Below are 22,793 nucleotides of genomic sequence, written 5' to 3'. Positions count from 1 at the left end.
GCGTTAGGGGAGGGGTGGGTAGGGTTAGGGGAGGGGTGGTAGCGTTAGGGGGGGGGTGGTAGCGTTAGGGGAGGGGTGGTAGCGTTAGGGGAGGGGTGGTAGCGTTAGGGGGGGTGGTAGGGTTAGGGGAGGGGTGGTAGGGTTAGGGGAGGGGTGGTAGGGTTAGGGGAGGGGTGGTAGGGTTAGGGGAGGGGTGGTAGGGTTATGGGAGGGGTGGTAGCGTTAGGGGAGGGATGGTAGGGTTATGGGAGGGGTGGTCGCATTAGGGGAGGGGTGGTATGGTGAGGGGAGGGGTGGTAGGGTTAGGGGAGGGGTGGTAGGGTTAGGGTTAGGGGAGGGGTGGTAGCATTAGGGGAGGGGTGGTAGGGTTAGGGGAGGGTGGTAGGGTTAGGGGAGGGGTGGTAGGGTTAGGGGACAATAATAAAGGAAAATATATTTTTTAAAGGTGTGTGTGTGTATATATACTGTACATATTTACAAAAGATATATATGAGGGAGTGGAAATAATGCAGACAATTTCATTGATGGAAGCTACAATCTGTCTGCAGTATTAAGCTAGTTCATAATAGGTCCATAACTTTCAACACAAAAAAAAACTAATATTGTTGACGGCCACAGGTGACGGCAACAGACGCAGACGAGGGGGAGAACGGGAAGGTGCTGTATTTCCTGAGTCAAGAGGCTCGGGGCGCTTTCACCGTTGACGAAAACACTGGCTGTATTACAACGGCGTCGCCGGTGGACCGAGAGAAGAGGGCGTCGTACAGCTTCCGTGTGTTCGCTGTGGACCTGTCACCTGCAGAGCCCAGAAACACCTCTGCTCAGGTAACAGTGCCAGACGACAACACATCATTGACTTTTCAATAAATACTTTATGTGAAGGACAATATGTATTTTATATAGGCATACTACCTTCCTCAGAGGATAACTTTACCAACACATCTCCCCAACCCTCTCTCCTCCCTCTCTTTCCCAACCCTCTCTCCTCCCTCTCTCTCCCAACCCTCTCTCCTCCCTCTCTTTCCCAACCCTCTCTCCTTCTCTCTTTCCCAACCCTCCCTCTCCTCCCTCTCTTTCCCAACCCTCTCTCCTCCCTCTCTTTCCCAACCCTCTCTCCTCCTCTCTTTCCCAACCCTCTATCCTCTTCTCTCTCCCAACCCTCTCTCCTCCCTCTCTCTCCCAACCCTCTCTCCTCCCTCTCTTGCCTAACCCTCTCTCCTCCCTCTCTTTCCCAACCCTCTCTCCTCCCTCTCTCTCCCACCCTCTCTCCTCCCCTCTCTTGCCTAACCCTCTCTCCTCCCTCTCTTTCCCAACCCTCTCTCTTCCCTCTCTTTCCCAACCCTCTCTCCTCCTCTCTTTTCCAACCCTCTCTCCTCCCTCTCTTCCCAACCCTCTCTCCTCCCTCTCTTTCCCAACCCTCTCTCCTCCCTCTCTTTCCCAACCCTCTCTCCTCCCTCTCTTTCCCAACCCTCTCTCATCCTCTCTTTCCCAACCCTCTATCCTCTTCTCTCTCCCAACCCTCTCTCCTCTTTTCTCCCCCAACCCTCTCTCCTCTTCTCTCTCCCCAACCCTCTCTCCTCTTCTCTCTCCCAACTCTCTCTCCCCCCTCTCTCTCCCAACCCTCTCTCCTCCCTCTCTTGCCTAACCCTCTCTCCTCCCTCTCTTGCCTACCCTCTCTCCTCCCTCTCTTTCCCAAACCTCTCTCCTCCCTCTCTTTCCCAACCCTCTCTCCTCCTCTCTTTTCCAACCCTCTCTCCTCCCTCTCTTTCCCAACCCTCTCTCCTCCCTCTCTTTCCCAACCCTCTCTCCTCCCTCTCTTTCCCAACCCTCTCTCCTCCCTCTCTTTCCCAACCCTCTCTCATCCTCTCTTTCCCAACCCTCTATCCTCTTCTCTCTCCCAACCCTCTCTCCTCTTTTCTCCCCCAACCCTCTCTCCTCTTCTCTCTCCCAACCCTCTCTCCTCTTCTCTCTCCCAACTCTCTCTCCCCCCCTCTCTCTCCCAACCCTCTCTCCTCCCTCTCTTGCCTAACCCTCTCTCCTCCCTCTCTTTCCCAACCCTCTCTCTTCCCTCTCTTTCCCAACCCTCTCTCCTCCCTCTCTTTCCCAACCCTCTCTCCTCCCTCCCTCTCTTTCCTAACCCTCTCTCTTCGCTCTCTTTCCTAACCCTCTCTCCTCCTCTCTTTCCCAACCCTCTCTCCTCCTCTCTTTCCCAACCCTCTCTCCTCCTCTCTTTCCCAACCCTCTCTCCTCCCTCTCTTTCCCAACCCTCTCTCTTCCCTCTCTTTCCTAACCCTCTCTCCTCCCTCCCTCGCTTTCCTAACCCTCTCTCCTCCATCTCTTTCCCAACCCTCTCTCCTCCCTCTCTTTCCCAACCCTCTCTCCTCCCGCTCTTTCCCAACCATCTCTCCCCCCTCTCTCTCCCAACCCTCTCTCCTCCCTCCCTCCCTCTCCCAACCCTTTCTCCTCCTCTCTTTCCCAACCCTCTCTCTTCCCTCTCTTTCCTAACCCTCTCTCCTCCCTCTCTTTCCCAACCCTCTCTCCTCCCTCTCTTTCCCAACCCTCTCTCCTCCCTCTCTTTCCCAACCCTCTCTCCTCCCTCCCTCTCTTTCCTAACTCTCTCTCCTCCCTCTCTTTCCTAACCCTCTCTCTTCCCTCTCTTTCCTAACCCTCTCTCCTCCCTCCCTCGCTTTCCTAACCCTCTCTCCTCCCACTCTTTCCTAACCATCTCTCCTCCCTCTCTTTCCCAACCCTCTCTCCTCCCTCTCTCTCCCAACCCTCTCTCCTCCCTCTCTTGCCTAACCCTCTCTCCTCCCTCTCTTTCCCAAACCTCTCTCCTCCCTCTCTTTCCCAACCCTCTCTCCTCCTCTCTTTTCCAACCCTCTCTCCTCCCTCTCTTTCCCAACCCTCTCTCCTCCCTCTCTTTCCCAACCCTCTCTCCTCCCTCTCTTTCCCAACCCTCTCTCCTCCCTCTCTTTCCCAACCCTCTCTCATCCTCTCTTTCCCAACCCTCTATCCTCTTCTCTCTCCCAACCCTCTCTCCTCTTTTCTCCCCCAACCCTCTCTCCTCTTCTCTCTCCCAACCCTCTCTCCTCTTCTCTCTCCCAACTCTCTCTCCTCCCTCTCTCTCCCAACCCTCTCTCCTCCCTCTCTTGCCTAACCCTCTCTCCTCCCTCTCTTTCCCAACCCTCTCTCTTCCCTCTCTTTCCCAACCCTCTCTCCTCCCTCTCTTTCCCAACCCTCTCTCCTCCCTCCCTCTCTTTCCTAACCCTCTCTCTTCGCTCTCTTTCCTAACCCTCTCTCCTCCTCTCTTTCCCAACCCTCTCTCCTCCTCTCTTTCCCAACCCTCTCTCCTCCTCTCTTTCCCAACCCTCTCTCCTCCCTCTCTTTCCCAACCCTCTCTCTTCCCTCTCTTTCCTAACCCTCTCTCCTCCCTCCCTCGCTTTCCTAACCCTCTCTCCTCCATCTCTTTCCCAACCCTCTCTCCTCCCTCTCTTTCCCAACCCTCTCTCCTCCCGCTCTTTCCCAACCATCTCTCCCCCCTCTCTCTCCCAACCCTCTCTCCTCCCTCCCTCCCTCTCCCAACCCTTTCTCCTCCTCTCTTTCCCAACCCTCTCTCTTCCCTCTCTTTCCTAACCCTCTCTCCTCCCTCTCTTTCCCAACCCTCTCTCCTCCCTCTCTTTCCCAACCCTCTCTCCTCCCTCTCTTTCCCAACCCTCTCTCCTCCCTCCCTCTCTTTCCTAACCCTCTCTCCTCCCTCTCTTTCCTAACCCTCTCTCTTCCCTCTCTTTCCTAACCCTCTCTCCTCCCTCCCTCGCTTTCCTAACCCTCTCTCCTCCCACTCTTTCCTAACCCTCTCTCCTCCCTCTCTTTCCCAACCCCCTCTCCTCCCTCTCTTTCCCAACCCTCTCTCCTCCCTCTCTTTCCCAACCCTCTCTCCGCCCTCTCTTTCCTAACCCTCTCTCCTCCCTCTCTTTCCTAACCCTCTCCCTCCCTCTCTTTCCCAACCCTCTCTCCTCCCTCTCTTTCCTAACCCTCTCTCCTCCCTCTCTTTCCTAACCCTCTCTCCTCCCTCTCTTTCCCAACCCTCTCTCCTCTCTCCTCCCTCTCTTTCCCAACCCTCTCTCCTCCCTCTCTTTCCTAACCCTCTCTCCTCCCTCTCTTTCCTAACCCTCTCTCCTCCCTCTCTTTCCCAACCCTCTCTTCTCCCTCTCTTTCCCAACCCTCTCTCCTCCCTCTCTTTCCTAACCCTCAATCCTCCCTCTCTTTCCCAACCCTCTCTCCTCCCTCTCTTTCCCAACCCAAACCCCCTTTTCATTCTCCGCTTCTTCGTAACCCAGGTAACCGTGACGATCCTGGACATAAACGACAACGCTCCATTCTTCATCCAAGACCCCCTCGTTGTCGAGGTCACGGCCAGCCAATCACATCGGGTCCTGGCCACCATGCGGGCCGAGGACAAGGACTTTGGCGCCAACGGCTCTGTGTTCTACCGTTTTGCCGGGCCAGTGAGGGGTTTCAGCATCAACTCCCTGACAGGGGAGATCCAGGGGACAGAGGGGATAGACAGGCTGAGTCAGGCCCAGAGGACCCTCATGGTGGAGGCTATGGACCAGGGAACCCCGGCACAGTCCAGCCTGGGGGTGGTGGTGGTCTATGTGAAGGAACAGGTGTATACAGGCATCAGGTTCTCCAGGAATGCCAGAGACGTCAGCATACAGGAGAACGCCGCCAAAGGTTTGTGGTAACCTTATTTGGATAGTCCCATCTGTAGATACTCAACTCACTATCAATAGACTAGACTGTCGGTAACACGTCATCTTGGGGCGGCAGCGTAGCCTAGTGGTTAGAGTGTAGAGGCGGCAGCGTAGCCTAGTGGTTAGAGTGTAGAGGCGGCAGGGTAGCCTAGTGGTTAGAGTGTTGAGGTGGCAGCGTACCCTAGTGGTTAGAGTGTAGAGGCGGCTGCGTAGCCTAGTGGTTAGAGCGTTGGACTAGTAACTGGAAGGTTGCAAGTTCAAATCCCCGAGCTGACAAAGTACAAATCTGTCGTTCTGACGTTCAGGCAATGTTCCTAGGCCGTCATTGAAAATAAAAATGTGTTCTTAATTAACTGACTTGCCATGTTCGATTGGATTCTGTTCTGTTTACATTCTTTTGGATTCTTTTTACGTTCTTTTGGGTTCTGTTGACGTTCTATTGGGTTCTGTTGGATTCTGTTCATGTTCTGTTGACGTTCTGTTGGATTCTATTGACGTTCTGTTGGATTCTGTTGAAGTTCTGCTATATTCAGTTGGATACTGTTGACATTCTGCTGGATTCTGTTCATGTTCTGTTTACGTTCTTTTGGATTCTGTTTACGTTCTTTTGGATTCTGTTGACGTTCTATTGGGTTCTGTTGACGTTCTATTGGGTTCTGTTGACGTGATAGGGAGATTCCACGCCAGCGGGAGCAGAAAATATTTTTGGTATCTGATTTTTTGTTTTTGAAACGTAATTGGGTGAAAAGATGTTAGAAATGCCTTTTACATTTCTATCACAAACCATTTTGTAGAAAATCATGATGAAAGTGGCCAATTCAGTCCCTTTTTAGACCTCTGTAAGACGCTATGATCCGTGAAACCCGAAAATAGATTCAAAGGTAACTCCCTCTGCAGGTGACTTGATGAGCGTGCAATCATAATGCAGGGCTCTGATTGGTTAATGACCTATCACGTAAATGTCTCAGTATCGAATGGGTCACATTATTAAAAGTACCAGAGAGCACCACTCTGGAATATTGACGTGTTTGAAGATTATATAGTTACAAACAATATATATATATATATTGAAAAAATGTTAAGTCAAAACAGGTACTGTTTAGATTTTCTATGTTAAATAAATAAATGTGAATTTCAGAATCTAGACATACTCCGTATTTGAGCAACATTATAAGGACTATAACGACACCAAGATGTTGTCTGTATCACATCTGGTTCACAGGTCATAGGGTCTTACAGAAGGCATGTACAGGTCTGGTTCACAGGTCATAGGGTCTTACAGAAGGCATGTATCGTCTGGTTCACAGGTCATAGGGTCTTACAGAAGGCATGTACAGGTCTGGTTCACAGGTCATAGGGTCTTACAGAAGGCATGTACAGGTCTGGTTCACAGGTCATTGGGTCTTACAGAAGGCATGTACAGGTCTGGTTCACAGGTCATACGGTCTTACAGAAGGCATGTACAGGTCTGGTTCACAGGTCATAGGGTCTTACAGAAGGCATGTATTGTCTGGTTCACAGGTCATAGGGTCTTACAGAAGGCATGTATCGTCTGGTTCACAGGTCATAGGGTCTTACAGAAGGCATGTATCGTCTGGTTCACAGGTCATAGGGTCTTACAGAAGGCATGTATCGTCTGGTTCACAGGTCATAGGGTCTTACAGAAGGCATGTACAGGTCTGGTTCACAGGTCATAGGGTCTTACAGAAGGCATGTATCGTCTGGTTCACAGGTCATAGGGTCTTACAGAAGGCATGTACAGGTCTGGTTCACAGGTCATAGGGTCTTACAGAAGGCATGTATCGTCTGGTTCACAGGTCATAGGGTCTTACAGAAGGCATGTATTGTCTGGTTCACAGGTCATAGGGTCTTACAGAAGGCATGTATCGTCTGGTTCACAGGTCATAGGGTCTTACAGAAGGCATGTATCGTCTGGTTCACAGGTCATAGGGTCTTACAGAAGGCATGTACAGGTCTGGTTCACAGGTCATAGGGTCTTACAGAAGGCATGTATTGTCTGGTTCACAGGTCATAGGGTCTTACAGAAGGCATGTACAGGTCTGGTTCACAGGTCATAGGGTCTTACAGAAGGCATGTATCGTCTGGTTCACAGGTCATAGGGTCTTACAGAAGGCATGTACAGGTCTGGTTCACAGGTCATAGGGTCTTACAGAAGGCATGTACAGGTCTGGTTCACAGGTCATAGGGTCTTACAGAAGGCATGTATCGTCTGGTTCACAGGTCATAGGGTCTTACAGAAGGCATGTATTGTCTGGTTCACAGGTCATAGGGTCTTACAGAAGGCATGTATCGTCTGGTTCACAGGTCATAGGGTCTTACAGAAGGCATGTATCGTCTGGTTCACAGGTCATAGGGTCTTACAGAAGGCATGTATCGTCTGGTTCACAGGTCATTGGGTGTTACAGAAGGCATGTACAGGTCTGGTTCACAGGTCATAGGGTCTTACAGAAGGCATGTATTGTCTGGTTCACAGGTCATAGGGTCTTACAGAAGGCATGTATCGTCTGGTTCACAGGTCATAGGGTCTTACAGAAGGCATGTACAGGTCTGGTTCACAGGTCATAGGGTCTTACAGAAGGCATGTACAGGTCTGGTTCACAGGTCATAGGGTCTTACAGAAGGCATGTATCGTCTGGTTCACAGGTCATAGGGTCTTACAGAAGGCATGTATTGTCTGGTTCACAGGTCATAGGGTCTTACAGAAGGCATGTATCGTCTGGTTCACAGGTCATAGGGTCTTACAGAAGGCATGTATCGTCTGGTTCACAGGTCATAGGGTCTTACAGAAGGCATGTATCGTCTGGTTCACAGGTCATAGGGTCTTACAGAAGGCATGTACAGGTCTGGTTCACAGGTCATTGGGTCTTACAGAAGGCATGTACAGGTCTGGTTCACAGGTCATAGGGTCTTACAGAAGGCATGTACAGGTCTGGTTCACAGGTCATTGGGTCTTACAGAAGGCATGTACAGGTCTGGTTCACAGGTCATAGGGTCTTACAGAAGGCATGTATCGTCTGGTTCACAGGTCATAGGGTCTTACAGAAGGCATGTGCAGGTCTGGTTCACAGGTCATAGGGTCTTACAGAAGGCATGTACAGGTCTGGTTCACAGGTCATAGGGTCTTACAGAAGGCATGTATCGTCTGGTTCACAGGTCATAGGGTCTTACAGAAGGCATGTACAGGTCTGGTTCACAGGTCATAGGGTCTTACAGAAGGCATGTATCGTCTGGTTCACAGGTCATAGGGTCTTACAGAAGGCATGTACAGGTCTGGTTCACAGGTCATAGGGTCTTACAGAAGGCATGTACAGGTCTTTTTCACAGGTCATAGGGTCTTACAGAAGGCATGTATCGTCTTGTTCACAGGTCATAGGGTCTTACAGAAGGCATGTACAGGTCTGGTTCACAGGTCATAGGGTCTTACAGAAGGCATGTATCGTCTGGTTCACAGGTCATAGGGTCTTACAGAAGGCATGTGTCATCTGGTTCACAGGTCATAGGGTCTTACAGAAGGCATGTATCGTCTGGTTCACAGGTCATAGGGTCTTACAGAAGGCATGTACAGGTCTGGTTCACAGGTCATAGGGTCTTACAGAAGGCATGTACAGGTCTGGTTCACAGGTCATAGGGTCTTACAGAAGGCATGTACAGGTCTGGTTCACAGGTCATTGGGTCTTACAGAAGGCATGTACAGGTCTGGTTCACAGGTCATAGGGTCTTACAGAAGGCATGTACAGGTCTGGTTCACAGGTCATAGGGTCTTACAGAAGGCATGTATTGTCTGGTTCACAGGTCATAGGGTCTTACAGAAGGCATGTATCGTCTGGTTCACAGGTCATAGGGTCTTACAGAAGGCATGTATCGTCTGGTTCACAGGTCATAGGGTCTTACAGAAGGCATGTATCGTCTGGTTCACAGGTCATAGGGTCTTACAGAAGGCATGTACAGGTCTGGTTCACAGGTCATAGGGTCTTACAGAAGGCATGTATCGTCTGGTTCACAGGTCATAGGGTCTTACAGAAGGCATGTACAGGTCTGGTTCACAGGTCATAGGGTCTTACAGAAGGCATGTATCGTCTGGTTCACAGGTCATAGGGTCTTACAGAAGGCATGTACAGGTCTGGTTCACAGGTCATAGGGTCTTACAGAAGGCATGTATCGTCTGGTTCACAGGTCATAGGGTCTTACAGAAGGCATGTATCGTCTGGTTCACAGGTCATAGGGTCTTACAGAAGGCATGTACAGGTCTGGTTCACAGGTCATAGGGTCTTACAGAAGGCATGTATTGTCTGGTTCACAGGTCATAGGGTCTTACAGAAGGCATGTACAGGTCTGGTTCACAGGTCATAGGGTCTTACAGAAGGCATGTATCGTCTGGTTCACAGGTCATAGGGTCTTACAGAAGGCATGTACAGGTCTGGTTCACAGGTCATAGGGTCTTACAGAAGGCATGTACAGGTCTGGTTCACAGGTCATAGGGTCTTACAGAAGGCATGTATCGTCTGGTTCACAGGTCATAGGGTCTTACAGAAGGCATGTATTGTCTGGTTCACAGGTCATAGGGTCTTACAGAAGGCATGTATCGTCTGGTTCACAGGTCATAGGGTCTTACAGAAGGCATGTATCGTCTGGTTCACAGGTCATAGGGTCTTACAGAAGGCATGTATCGTCTGGTTCACAGGTCATTGGGTGTTACAGAAGGCATGTACAGGTCTGGTTCACAGGTCATAGGGTCTTACAGAAGGCATGTATCGTCTGGTTCACAGGTCATAGGGTCTTACAGAAGGCATGTACAGGTCTGGTTCACAGGTCATTGGGTCTTACAGAAGGCATGTACAGGTCTGGTTCACAGGTCATAGGGTCTTACAGAAGGCATGTACAGGTCTGGTTCACAGGTCATTGGGTCTTACAGAAGGCATGTACAGGTCTGGTTCACAGGTCATAGGGTCTTACAGAAGGCATGTATCGTCTGGTTCACAGGTCATAGGGTCTTACAGAAGGCATGTGCAGGTCTGGTTCACAGGTCATAGGGTCTTACAGAAGGCATGTACAGGTCTGGTTCACAGGTCATAGGGTCTTACAGAAGGCATGTATCGTCTGGTTCACAGGTCATAGGGTCTTACAGAAGGCATGTACAGGTCTGGTTCACAGGTCATAGGGTCTTACAGAAGGCATGTATCGTCTGGTTCACAGGTCATAGGGTCTTACAGAAGGCATGTACAGGTCTGGTTCACAGGTCATAGGGTCTTACAGAAGGCATGTACAGGTCTTTTTCACAGGTCATAGGGTCTTACAGAAGGCATGTATCGTCTTGTTCACAGGTCATAGGGTCTTACAGAAGGCATGTACAGGTCTGGTTCACAGGTCATAGGGTCTTACAGAAGGCATGTATCGTCTGGTTCACAGGTCATAGGGTCTTACAGAAGGCATGTATCATCTGGTTCACAGGTCATAGGGTCTTACAGAAGGCATGTATCGTCTGGTTCACAGGTCATAGGGTCTTACAGAAGGCATGTACAGGTCTGGTTCACAGGTCATAGGGTCTTACAGAAGGCATGTATCGTCTGGTTCACAGGTCATAGGGTCTTACAGAAGGCATGTACAGGTCTGGTTCACAGGTCATAGGGTCTTACAGAAGGCATGTATCGTCTGGTTCACAGGTCATAGGGTCTTACAGAAGGCATGTATCGTCTGGTTCACAGGTCATAGGGTCTTACAGAAGGCATGTATCGTCTGGTTCACAGGTCATAGGGTCTTACAGAAGGCATGTACAGGTCTGGTTCACAGGTCATAGGGTCTTACAGAAGGCATGTACAGGTCTAAAACAGGACTGAAAGGGTCACTTTCATCATGATCTTCAACAACAACACCAACAACAAAAACGTTTGTGATACAAATGTAAACATCATGTTAAACATCCTTCTTCCCCCATGAAGTTTCTTTGTGAGAATTGCCAGAACAATATGATTTTTCCCAAAAATATTTTTTCCACTGTAGTTGAATCGTCCAATATTGGGTTCTGTTGACTTTCTATCAGGTTCTGTTGACGCTCTATCGGGTTCTGTTGACGTTCTATCGGGTTCTGTTGATGTTCTATTGGGTTCTGTTGATGTTCTATCAGGTTCTGTTGACGTTCTATCAGGTTCTGTTGACGATCTATCGTGTTCTGTTGACGTTCTTTTAGGTTCTGTTGACATTCTATCAGGTTCTGTTGACGTTCTATCAGGTTCTGTTGATGTTCTATTAGGTTCTGTTGACGATCTATCGGGTTCTGACATTGGGTTCTGTTGATGTGACATTGAGTTCTGTTGATGTGACATTGGGTTCTGTTGATGTGACATTGGGTTCTGTTGATGTGACATTGGGTTCTGTTGATGTGACATTGGGTTCTGTTAAGTGGTCACCGACCTTAACTAAGTCAAGAGAGCAAGCCGAGATCTACCGCTCAGATGTTTTTTTTTAAACATGACTTAAAAAATGTAACATCCTACTAAAAACAGTTCTGTAGGAATGAGATTTGTGCAGTAGGTCTAATACATTATCACAGGATATTGGCTATATGTCTGGCCTAATACATTATCACAGGATATTGACTATATGCCTGGCCTAATACATTATCACAGGATATTGACTATATGTCTGGCCTAATACATTATCACAGGATATTGACTATATGTCTGGCCTAATACATTATCACAGCATATTGACTATATGCCTGGCCTAATACATTATCACAGCATATTGGCTATATGCCTGGCCTAATACATTATCACAGGATATTGACTATATGTCTGGCCTAATACACTATCACAGCATATTGACTATATGCCTGGCCTAATAAACTATCACAGCATATTGGCTATATGCCTGGCCTAATACACTATCACAGGATATTGGCTATATGCCTGGCCTAATACACTATCACAGTATATTGGCTATATGCCTGGTCTAATACATTATCACAGCATATTGACTATATGCCTGGCCTAATACATTATCACAGTATATTGACTATATGACTGCCCTAATACATTATCACATTATATTGACTATATGCCTGGCCTAATACATTATCACAGCATATTGACTATATGCCTGGCCTAATACATTATCACAGACTATATGTCTGGTCTAATACATTATCACAGACTATATGCCTGGCCTGATACATTATCACATACTATATATCTGGTCTAATACATTATCACAGACTATATGCCTGGTCTAATACATTATCGCATACTATATGCCTGGTCTAATACATTATCACAGACTATATGTCTGGTCTAATACATGATCACAGACTATAGGTCTGGCCTAATACATTATCACAAACTATATGTCTGGCCTAATACATTATCACAGACTATATATCTGGCCTAATACATTATCACAGACTATATGCCTGGTCAAATACATTATCTCAGACTATATGTCTGGCCTAATACATTATCACAGCATATTGACTATATACCTGGCCTAATACATTATCACAGACTATATGCCTGGCCTGTTACATTATCACAGACTATATGTCTGGTCTAATACATTATCACAGACTATATCCCTGGTCTAATACATTATCACAGACTATATGTCTGGTCTAATACATTATCACAGACTATATGCCTGGTCTAATACATGATCAAAGACTATATGTCTGGTCTAATACATTATCACAGACTATATGCCTGGCCTGATACATTATCACAGACTATATGTATGGCCTAATACATTATCACAGACTATATGTCTGGTCTAATACATTATCACAGCATATTGACTATATGCCTGGTCTAATACATTATCTCAGACTATATGTTTGGCCTAATACATTATCACAGACTATGTCTGTCTAATACATTATCTCAGACTATATGTCTGGTCTAATACATTATCACAGACTATATGTCTGGTCTAATACATTATCTCGGCATATTGACTATATGTCTGGTCTAATACATTATCTCAGCATATTGACTATATGTCTGGTTTAATACATTATCACAGCATATTAACTAGTGTCTGGCCTAATACATTATCACAGCATATTGACATTATGCCTGGTCTAATACATTATCACAGCATATTGACTATATGTCTGGCCTAATACATTATCACAGACTATATGCCATGTCTAATACATTATCACAGACTATATGCCTGGTCTAATACATTATCTCAGACCATATGTCTGGTCTAATACATTATCACAGACTATATGTCTGGTCTAATACATTATCACAGACTATATGTCTGGTCTAATACATTATCACAGACTATATGTCTGGTCTAATACATTATCACAGGTCTAATATATTATCACAGACTATATGCCTGGTCTAATACATTATCACAGACTATATGTCTGGTCTAATACATTATCACAGGTCTAATATATTATCACAGACTATATGTCTGGTAATATGGTTCCTCTCAGACCATTATAATATTTCAAAACTGGAGTTTCGATAACAAGCTAGATCAGTTGGTGTAGCACTTGCGAGTCACAGACGAGCATAAATGTTTATAATTTTACAGGACTGATGGTCACGGTGCTTTCATGACACCTGGGAACTCAGACAAAAACGAGGTCAAATCATGACGTCAGTGAACGTCAGGTTGGAAAGTTGGAGCTCTAGAAAGATGCCCGAGTTTCTGAGTTGGATGATCATTCAAAACCATTATCCCCAGTCGGATCTTGTTCCCAGGTGTCTTGAACGTACTGAAGTCAGAAGTCTTAGAGTTCCCAGGTGTCTTGAACGTACTGAAGTCAGAAGTCTTAGAATTCCCAGGTGTCTTGAACGTACTGAAGTCAGAAGTCTTAGAGTTCCCAGGTGTCTTGAACGTGGCATTAGTCTCAGTGGAGGAGGAGAGCAGCAGAGAGTCTGTCTCTCACGGTACCTGCCTTCTCTCTCCTTCCTTTCCTCTGGTGAGACTGACCAGAGAGAGGGGACACGGTCTTCCCACCTGATGGCGAAACTCAAGTCACACCGTATCTACCTCAGGCACAAATGACCAGAGAAAGTGAAATATTCCTCAATATTAAAATAAACACGACTAGCTGCTAATAATAATTCTATATTCACAAGCCACTCGCACATCTGAGCTATCTTTTATTGCAGGTGTTTGGAAAAAGCTCTGACGAAGGCCGTGAGGCCGATACGTAAAGCTTATTAAAGATACTATCAAGAGCAATGTGCGGTTTCCTTCTTCTCCTTTTCCAATAATAAAAATAACAAAACCGCAGGGCTATCGATACACTCGGGCTACACATTCGTTGCAGCTGCAGCGCGAATGGAAGTAGAGAAGTAGAGTACTATTAACTCTGTGAGTGTTGTAGTTCTAATGGAAGTAGAGAGAAGTAGAGTACTATTAACTCTGTGAGTGTTGTAGTTCTAATGGAAGTAGAGAGAAGTAGAGTACTATTAACTCTGTGAGTGTTGTAGTTCTAATGGAAGTAGAGAGAAGTAGAGTACTATTAACTCTGTGAGTGTTGTAGTTCTAATGGAAGTAGAGAGAAGTAGAGTACTATTAACTCTGTGAGTGTTGTAGTTCTAATGGAAGTAGAGAGAAGTAGAGTACTATTAACTCTGTGAGTGTTGTAGTTCTAATGGAAGTAGAGAGAAGTAGAGTACTATTAACTCTGTGAGTGTTGTAGTTCTAATGGAAGTAGAGAGAAGTAGAGTACTATTAACTCTGTGAGTGTTGTAGTTCTAATGGAAGTAGAGAGAAGTAGAGTACTATTAACTCTGTGAGTGTTGTAGTTCTAATGGAAGTAGAGAGAAGTAGAGTACTATTAACTCTGTGAGTGTTGTAGTTCTAATGGAAGTAGAGAGAAGTAGAGTACTATTAACTCTGTGAGTGTTGTAGTTCTAATGGAAGTAGAGAGAAGTAGAGTACTATTAACTCTGTGAGTGTTGTAGTTCTAATGGAAGTAGAGAGAAGTAGAGTACTATTAACTCTGTGAGTGTTGTAGTTCTAATGGAAGTAGAGAGAAGTAGAGTACTATTAACTCTGTGAGTGTTGTAGTTCTAATGGAAGTAGAGAGAAGTAGAGTACTATTAACTCTGTGAGTGTTGTAGTTCTAATGGAAGTAGAGAGAAGTAGAGTACTATTAACTCTGTGAGTGTTGTAGTTCTAATGGAAGTAGAGAGAAGTAGAGTACTATTAACTCTGTGAGTGTTGTAGTTCTAATGGAAGTAGAGAGAAGTAGAGTACTATTAACTCTGTGAGTGTTGTAGTTCTAATGGAAGTAGAGAGAAGTAGAGTACTATTAACTCTGTGAGTGTTGTAGTTCTAATGGAAGTAGAGAGAAGTAGAGTACTATTAACTCTGTGAGTGTTGTAGTTCTAATGGAAGTAGAGAGAAGTAGAGTACTATTAACTCTGTGAGTGTTGTAGTTCTAATGGAAGTAGAGAGAAGTAGAGTACTATTAACTCTGTGAGTGTTGTAGTTCTAATGGAAGTAGAGAGAAGCATGATTTATGTTTTTTTTAATAGTGTTGAATAAAACCATTATTGAATAAAACTTAGATGTTGAACTCATAAAAACAGTAGCTCTTTGCTATATTCTTTGACAGTCTCTCTCTCTCTCTCTGGTCTTGGTTATGAAGTCTCACGTAGTCTAGTATCAAACGTTGCTGGGGCCGTGGAATCTCTCAGTAAGCGTATGAGCTATCTGATTGGTCAGCCCAGGAGGCACACCTGATTGAGCTACAGATCTCCCGGTCCGCCAGGTAGGCGGAGTTAGTCTTTTTAGACTAATGAAATGGTTAAAAATAGGAAATGCTTTTGCCTACCCAGTGTCCTTCATGTCTCTATCGTTGGCTTTTCTACAGAAATGTTTGGTGATCGACTAGGAATGCCTTGAAGAGCGGCCCGTCCGTTACGTTTGATCCATTGGTGACCACCGTGTGTCAATGTTATGTTGGGTTCTGGTTGAAATACATAACATTCCTGCCTGGTAACGTTGTACTCTGTATGTCTTAACCTGTCTCTCTGCAGGTACGGCTGTAGCTCAGGATCAGGCCCAGTACCCTGATGGAACCAGAAGAGGGATCAGCTATAGTCTCTTCTCTGGAAACAGACTGCAGGCCTTCAGCATCGGCACTAGCACAGGTACCTTAGAGATCACAGGAGGTTGGAGGGGAGGGGGGCGCACCTTAATTGGGGAGGACGGGCACTTAGTAAAGGCTGGAGAGGAATATTTGGAAGGATATCAACACCATCAAACACCATGGTTTCCGTGGTTTCCATGGTTTCCGTGGTTTCCATGGTTTCCATGTGTTTGATGCCATTCTGTTTCCTCCGTTCCAGACTTTATTAATAGCTGTCTTCCCCTCAGCAGCTTCCAATGGGAGAGATACTTCACAGATACTAACTACAGCACTCACAGAGTTAATATTACTGTACTACATCACTCACAGAGTTCATATTACTATACTACATCACTCACAGAGTTCATATTACTGTACTACATCACTCACAGAGTTCATATTACTATACTACATCACTCACAGAGTTCATATTACTATACTACATCACTCACAGAGTTCATATTACTGTACTACATCACTCACAGAGTTCATATTACTATACTACATCACTCACAGAGTTCATATTACTGTACTACATCACTCACAGAGTTCATATTACTATACTACATCACTCACAGAGTTCATATTACTATACTACATCACTCACAGAGTTCATATTACTGTACTACATCACTCACAGAGTTCATATTACTATACTACATCACTCACAGAGTTCATATTACTATACTACATCACTCACAGAGTTCATATTACTATACTACATCACTCACAGAGTTCATATTACTGTACTACATCACTCACAGAGTTAATATTACTGTACTACATCACTCACAGAGTTAATATTACTGTACTACATCACTCACAGAGTTAATATTACTGTACTACATCACTCACAGAGTTAATATTACTGTACTACATCACTCACAGAGTTCATATTACTATACTACATCACTCACAGAGTTCATATTACTGTACTACATCACTCACAGAGTTCATATTACTATACTACATCACTCACATAGTTAATAGTACTGTACTACAACACTCATCGGGTTAACAACACAGTGTAGAGGAATCCGACTCTTCTCTGTGAACAGACAGTGAACGCAGTGGGGACATGCACTACATGACCAAAAGTGTATGGACACCTGGTCATCGAACATCTCATTCCAAAATCATGGACATTAATATGGAGTTGGTCCCTCCTTTGCTACTGTAACAGCCTCCACTCTTCTGAGAAGGTTTTCCGCTAGATGTTGTAACATTGCTGTAGTAGACTTGCTAGACTTGCTTCTATTCAGCCACAAGAGCATTAGTGAGGTCGGGCACTGATGTTGGGTGATTAGGCATGGCGCGTAGTCTGTGTTCAAATTCATCACAAAGGTGTTCGATGGGGTTGAGGTCAGGGCTCTGTGCAGGCCAGTCAGGTTCTTCCACACTAATCTCGACAAACCATTTCCGTTTGAACCTCGCTTTGTGCACGGAGGCATTGTCATGCTGAAACAGGAAAGGACCTTCCCCAAACTGTTGCCACAAAGTTGGAAGCACGTAATCGTCTGGAATGTCATTGTATGCTGTAGCGTTAACATTTTCCTTCGCTGGAACTAAGGGGCCTGAACCATGAAAAACAGCCCCAGACTATTATTCTTCCTCCACCAAACTTTACAGTTGGCACTCTGCATTGGGGAGGGTAGCGTTCTCCTGGCATTTGCCAAACCCAAATTTGTCCGTCAGACTGCCAGATAGTGAAGCGTTGCTTCCAGAGGCAGTTTGGAACTCGGTAGTGAGTTTTGCAAAAGAGGACAAACGATTTTGACGCGCTTCAGAACTCGGCCGTTCACGTTCCGTGAGCTTGTGTGGCCTACCACTTCGCTGCTGAGCCGTTGTGGCTCCCAGACGTTTCTACTTCACAATAACAGCACTTACTGTTGACCGGGGGCAGCTCTAGCAGGGTAGAAATTTGACAAACTGACTTGTTACAAAGGTGGCATCCTATGACGGTGCCACGTTGAAAGTCACTGAGCTCTTCAGGAAGGCAATTCTACTGCCAATGTTTGTCTATGGAGATTGCATGGCTGTGTGTTCGATTTTATACACTTGTCAGCAATGGGTGTGACTGTTATAGCCAAATCCACAAATTTGAAGGGGTGTCCACATACTTTTGTTTATATAGTGTAGTGTATATCTCTTCTGCTTTATAAGTTCTGTCTTTATGAATACCTGATTGTATATATAGTGTATTGTATATATAGTGCACTGTATATATAATATATTGTGTATATAGTGTATTGTATATATAGTGTACTGTATATATAGTGTATTGTGTATATATAGTGTGTATTGTCAATATAGTGTGTTGTGTGTATATATATAGTGTATTGTATATATAGTGTATTGTATACATAGTGTACTGTATATATAGTGTGTATTGTCAATATAGTGTGTTGTGTATATATAGTATATTGAATATATAGTGTACTGTATACATAGTGTACTGTATATACAGTATGTATTGTCAATATAGTGTGTTGTGTATATATAGTGTATTGTATATATAGAGTACTGTATACATAGTGTACTGTGTATATATAGTGTGTTGTATATAAAGTGTACTATATATATAGTGTAGTGTGTATATATGGTGTATTGTGTATATATAGTGTGTTGTAAATATAGTGTACTCTATATATAGTGTATTGCATATATAGTGTACTGTATATATCGTGTACTGTATATATAGTGTGTTGTGTATATATAGTGTACTGTATATATAGTGTGTATAGATGGTGTATTGTGTATATAAAGTGTGTTGTAAATATAGTGTACTCTATATATAGTGTATTGCATATATAGTGTATTACATATATAGTGTGTTGTGTATATATAGTGTACTGTATATATAGTGTATTGTGTATGTATTGTGTAAATATAGTGTACTGTATATATAGTGTATTGTGTATATTGTGTATTGTATATGTAGTGTATTGTATATATAGTGTATTGTATATATTGTGTATTGTATATGTAGTGTATTGTATATATAGTGTATTGTATATATAGTGTATTGTGTATATATAGTGTATTGTGTATATATAGTGTATTGTGAATATAGTGTACTGTGCATATAGTCTACTCTATATATAGTGTATTGTGTATATAGAGTACTGTATATATAGTGTACTGTGTATATATAGTGTGTTGTATATATAGTGTATTGTATATATAGTTTACTGTATATATAGTGTACTGTATATATAGTGTGTTGTATATATAGTGTATTGTATATATAGTTTACTGTATACATAGTGTACTGTATATATAGTGTACTGTATATATAGTGTGTTGTATATATAGTGTATTGTATATATAGTTTACTGTATATATAGTGTACTGTATATATAGTGTACTGTATATATAGTGTGTTGTATATATAGTGTATTGTATATATAGTTTACTGTATATATAGTGTACTGTATATATAGTGTACTGTATATATAGTGTGCTGTATATATAGTGTACTGTATATATAGTGTACTGTATATATAGTGTGTTGTATATATAGTGTATTGTATATATAGTTTACTGTATATATAGTTTACTGTATATATAGTGTACTGTATATATAGTGTGTTGTATATATAGTGTATTGTATATATAGTTTACTGTATATATAGTGTACTGTATATATAGTGTATTGTATATATAGTTTACTGTATATATAGTGTACTGTATATATAGTGTACTGTATATATAGTGTGTTGTATATATAGTGTATTGTATATATAGTTTACTGTATATATAGTGTACTGTATATATAGTGTACTGTATATATAGTGTATTGTATATATAGTGTATTGTATATATAGTGTATTGTATATATAGTTTACTGTATATATAGTGTATTGTCTATATAGTTTACTGTATATATAGTGTACTGTATATATAGTGTATTGTATATATAGTGTATTGTATATATAGTCTATTGTATATATAGTGTATTGTATATATAGTGTACTGTATATATAGTTTACTGTATGTCTAGAGTTTATGCTCACCATGTACTATCTGTTCCAGTGTTCTAAAAAGATCATAGAAGTCACCATACCCCACCATACCCCACCATACCCCACCATACCCCTCCATACTCCCGCCATACCCCACCATACCCCACCGCCCCCCACAATACCCCTCATACCCCTCCATACCCCTCCATACTCCCACCATACCCCTCCATACCCCTCCATACCCCACCATACCCCACCATACCCCACCATACCCCACCGCCCCCCACCATACCCCACCATATCCCACCATACCCCACCATACCCCTCATACCCCACCATACCCCACCATACCCCACCATACCCCACCATACCCCACCGCCCCCCACCATACCCCACCATACCCCACCATACCCCACCATATCCCACCATACCCCACCATACCCCACCATATCCCACCATACCCCACCATACCCCACCATACCCCTCATACCCCTCATACCCCTCCATACCCCTCCATACCCCACCATACCCCTCATACCGCTCATACCCCTCATACCCCTCCATACCCCTCCATACCCCACCATACCCCTCCATACCCCTCCATACTCCCACCATACCCCTCCATACCCCACCATACCCCACCGCCCCCCACCATACCCATCCATACCCCACCATACCCCACCGCCCCCCACCATACCCCACCGCCCCCCACCATACCCCACCGCCCCCCCACCATACCCCACCATACCCCACCATACCCCACCATACTCCCCCATACCCCACCATATCCCACCATACTCCCCCATACTCCACCATACCCCACCATACCCCACCGCCCCCCACCATACCCCACCATACTCGCCCATACCCAACCACACCCCACCATACTCCCCCATACCCCACCATACTCCCCCATATCCCACCATACTCCACCATACCCCACCATACTCCACCATACTCCACCGCCCCCCACCATACCCCACCGCCCCCCACCATACCCCACAGCCCCCCACCATACCCCACCATACTCCACCATGCTCAACCATACTCCTAACCCTCTCACTGTCTCTCAGCTCTCCCTTACCTCTTAATAACCTGTCCCTCTCCTTGTCCCCTCCCTGTCCCCCTCCCTGTCTCTCTCCCTGTCCCTCTCCCTGTCCCCCAGGTGAAATCTGGGTTCAGAGGTCGTTGGGTCTGGACTTTGAGGACACTCCGCGACTCCGCCTGGTAGTGAAGGCTGAGACGGCTTCGTCCAGCTCCTTCATGGCCGTCAACCTGATCCTGCAGGACATCAATGACAACCTGCCACGCTTCCAGCTCCAGAACTATATAGCCTACATGAGAGAGGCCCAGGGTTACGACATGCCAATCATACAGGTATGGAGGACAATAGCAGGCACACACACACACACACACACACACTCACAGGAAAACACACTCACTCTCCCGCTACTTCCTGTCTCATCTGTCAGGTGGTGGCAGAGGACGTGGACCAGGGGCAGAACGGTCAGGTGACCTACTCTATCCAATCATCAGGAGGCATGAGCGGCCTGTTCAAGATCGACCCTGTCACGGGAAGCATCACCACCGCCGCCATCATGGACAGAGAGATCTGGACTCAGACCAGGTGAGGGGATAATGGTGTGTGTGTGGCAGAGAGATCTGGACTCAGACCAGGTGAGGGGATAATGGTGTGTGTGTGGCAGAGAGATCTGGACTCAGACCAAATGAGGGGATAATTGTGTGTGTGTGGCAGAGAGATCTGGACTCAGACCAGGTGAGGGGATAATGGTGTGTGTGTGGCAGAGAGATCTGGACTCAGACCAAGTGAGGGGATAATTGTGTGTGTGTGGCAGAGAGATCTGGACTCAGACCAGGTGAGGGGATAATGGTGTGTGTGTGGCAGAGAGATCTGGACTCAGACCAGGTGAGGGGATAATGGTGTGTGTGTGTGGCAGAGAGATCTGGATTCAGACCAGGTGAGGGGATAATGGTGTGTGTGTGGCAGAGAGATTTGGACTCAGACCAGGTGAGGGGATAATTGTGTGTGTGTGTGGCAGAGAGATCTGGACTCAGACCAGGTGAGGGGATAATGGTGTGTGTGTGTGGCAGAGAGATCTGGATTCAGACCAGGTGAGGGGATAATGGTGTGTGTGTGGCAGAGAGATCTGGACTCAGACCAGGTGAGGGGATAATGGTGTGTGTGTGGCAGAGAGATCTGGACTCAGACCAGGTGAGTAGCGCTTTAAATAACAGATCAAGGTTTGCTTCATACCTACGACTGCAGCACAGCCCAATAGAGCCCAGCAGAGACCAACAGAGCCCAACACAGCCCAATAGAGCCCAATAGAGCCCAATACAGCAGAACACAGCCCAATACAGCCCAGCAGAGCCCAACACAGCCCAATACAGCATAGTGCAGCCCAATACAGCATAGTGCAGCCCAAAACAGCATAGTGCAGCCCAATACAGCATAGTGCAGCCCAATACAGCATAGTGCAGCCCAATACAGCATAGTGCAGCCCAATACAGCATAGTGCAGCCCAATACAGCATAGTGCAGCCCAATACAGCATAGTGCAGCCCAATACAGAATAGTGCAGCCCAATACAGCCCAATACAGTCCAATACAGCCCAATACAGCCCAATACAGTCCAGCAGAGCCCAATACAGCCCAATAGAGCCCAATAGAGCCCAAAACAGTCCAATACAGCCTAGCAGAGCCCAATACAGCCTAATACAGCCCAATACAGCCCAATACAGCCCGATATAGCATAACACAGCCCAGCAGAGCCCAATACAGCCTAATAGAGCCCAATACAGCCCAATACAGCCCAGCAGAGCCCAATACAGCCCAATACAGCCCAGCAGAGCCCAATACCACCTAAAAGAGCCCAATACAGCCCAATACAGCCGAATACAGCCCAGCAGAGCCCAATATCAAATCAAATCAAAT

General features: G+C 45.3%; 1 protein-coding gene across 1 annotated transcript in view; it reads left to right on the top strand.

Moving 5' to 3' along the window:
• Positions 1-22,793, top strand: part of LOC109884932 (protocadherin-16) — a 57,364-nt gene that overhangs the window by 15,240 nt on the left and 19,331 nt on the right. The window contains exons 6-10 of the mRNA XM_031809097.1: positions 619-825; positions 4,338-4,734; positions 15,782-15,895; positions 21,004-21,215; positions 21,311-21,465. Of these exons, the coding sequence (XP_031664957.1) occupies positions 619-825; positions 4,338-4,734; positions 15,782-15,895; positions 21,004-21,215; positions 21,311-21,465 (1,085 nt within the window). The remainder of the gene's footprint in view (positions 1-618; positions 826-4,337; positions 4,735-15,781; positions 15,896-21,003; positions 21,216-21,310; positions 21,466-22,793) is intronic.

The sequence above is a fragment of the Oncorhynchus kisutch genome, linkage group LG29, assembly GCF_002021735.2.
Source record: "Oncorhynchus kisutch isolate 150728-3 linkage group LG29, Okis_V2, whole genome shotgun sequence".
NCBI classification, from domain to species: domain Eukaryota; kingdom Metazoa; phylum Chordata; class Actinopteri; order Salmoniformes; family Salmonidae; genus Oncorhynchus; species Oncorhynchus kisutch.
This window is presented reverse-complemented; position numbering and strand designations above follow the sequence as displayed.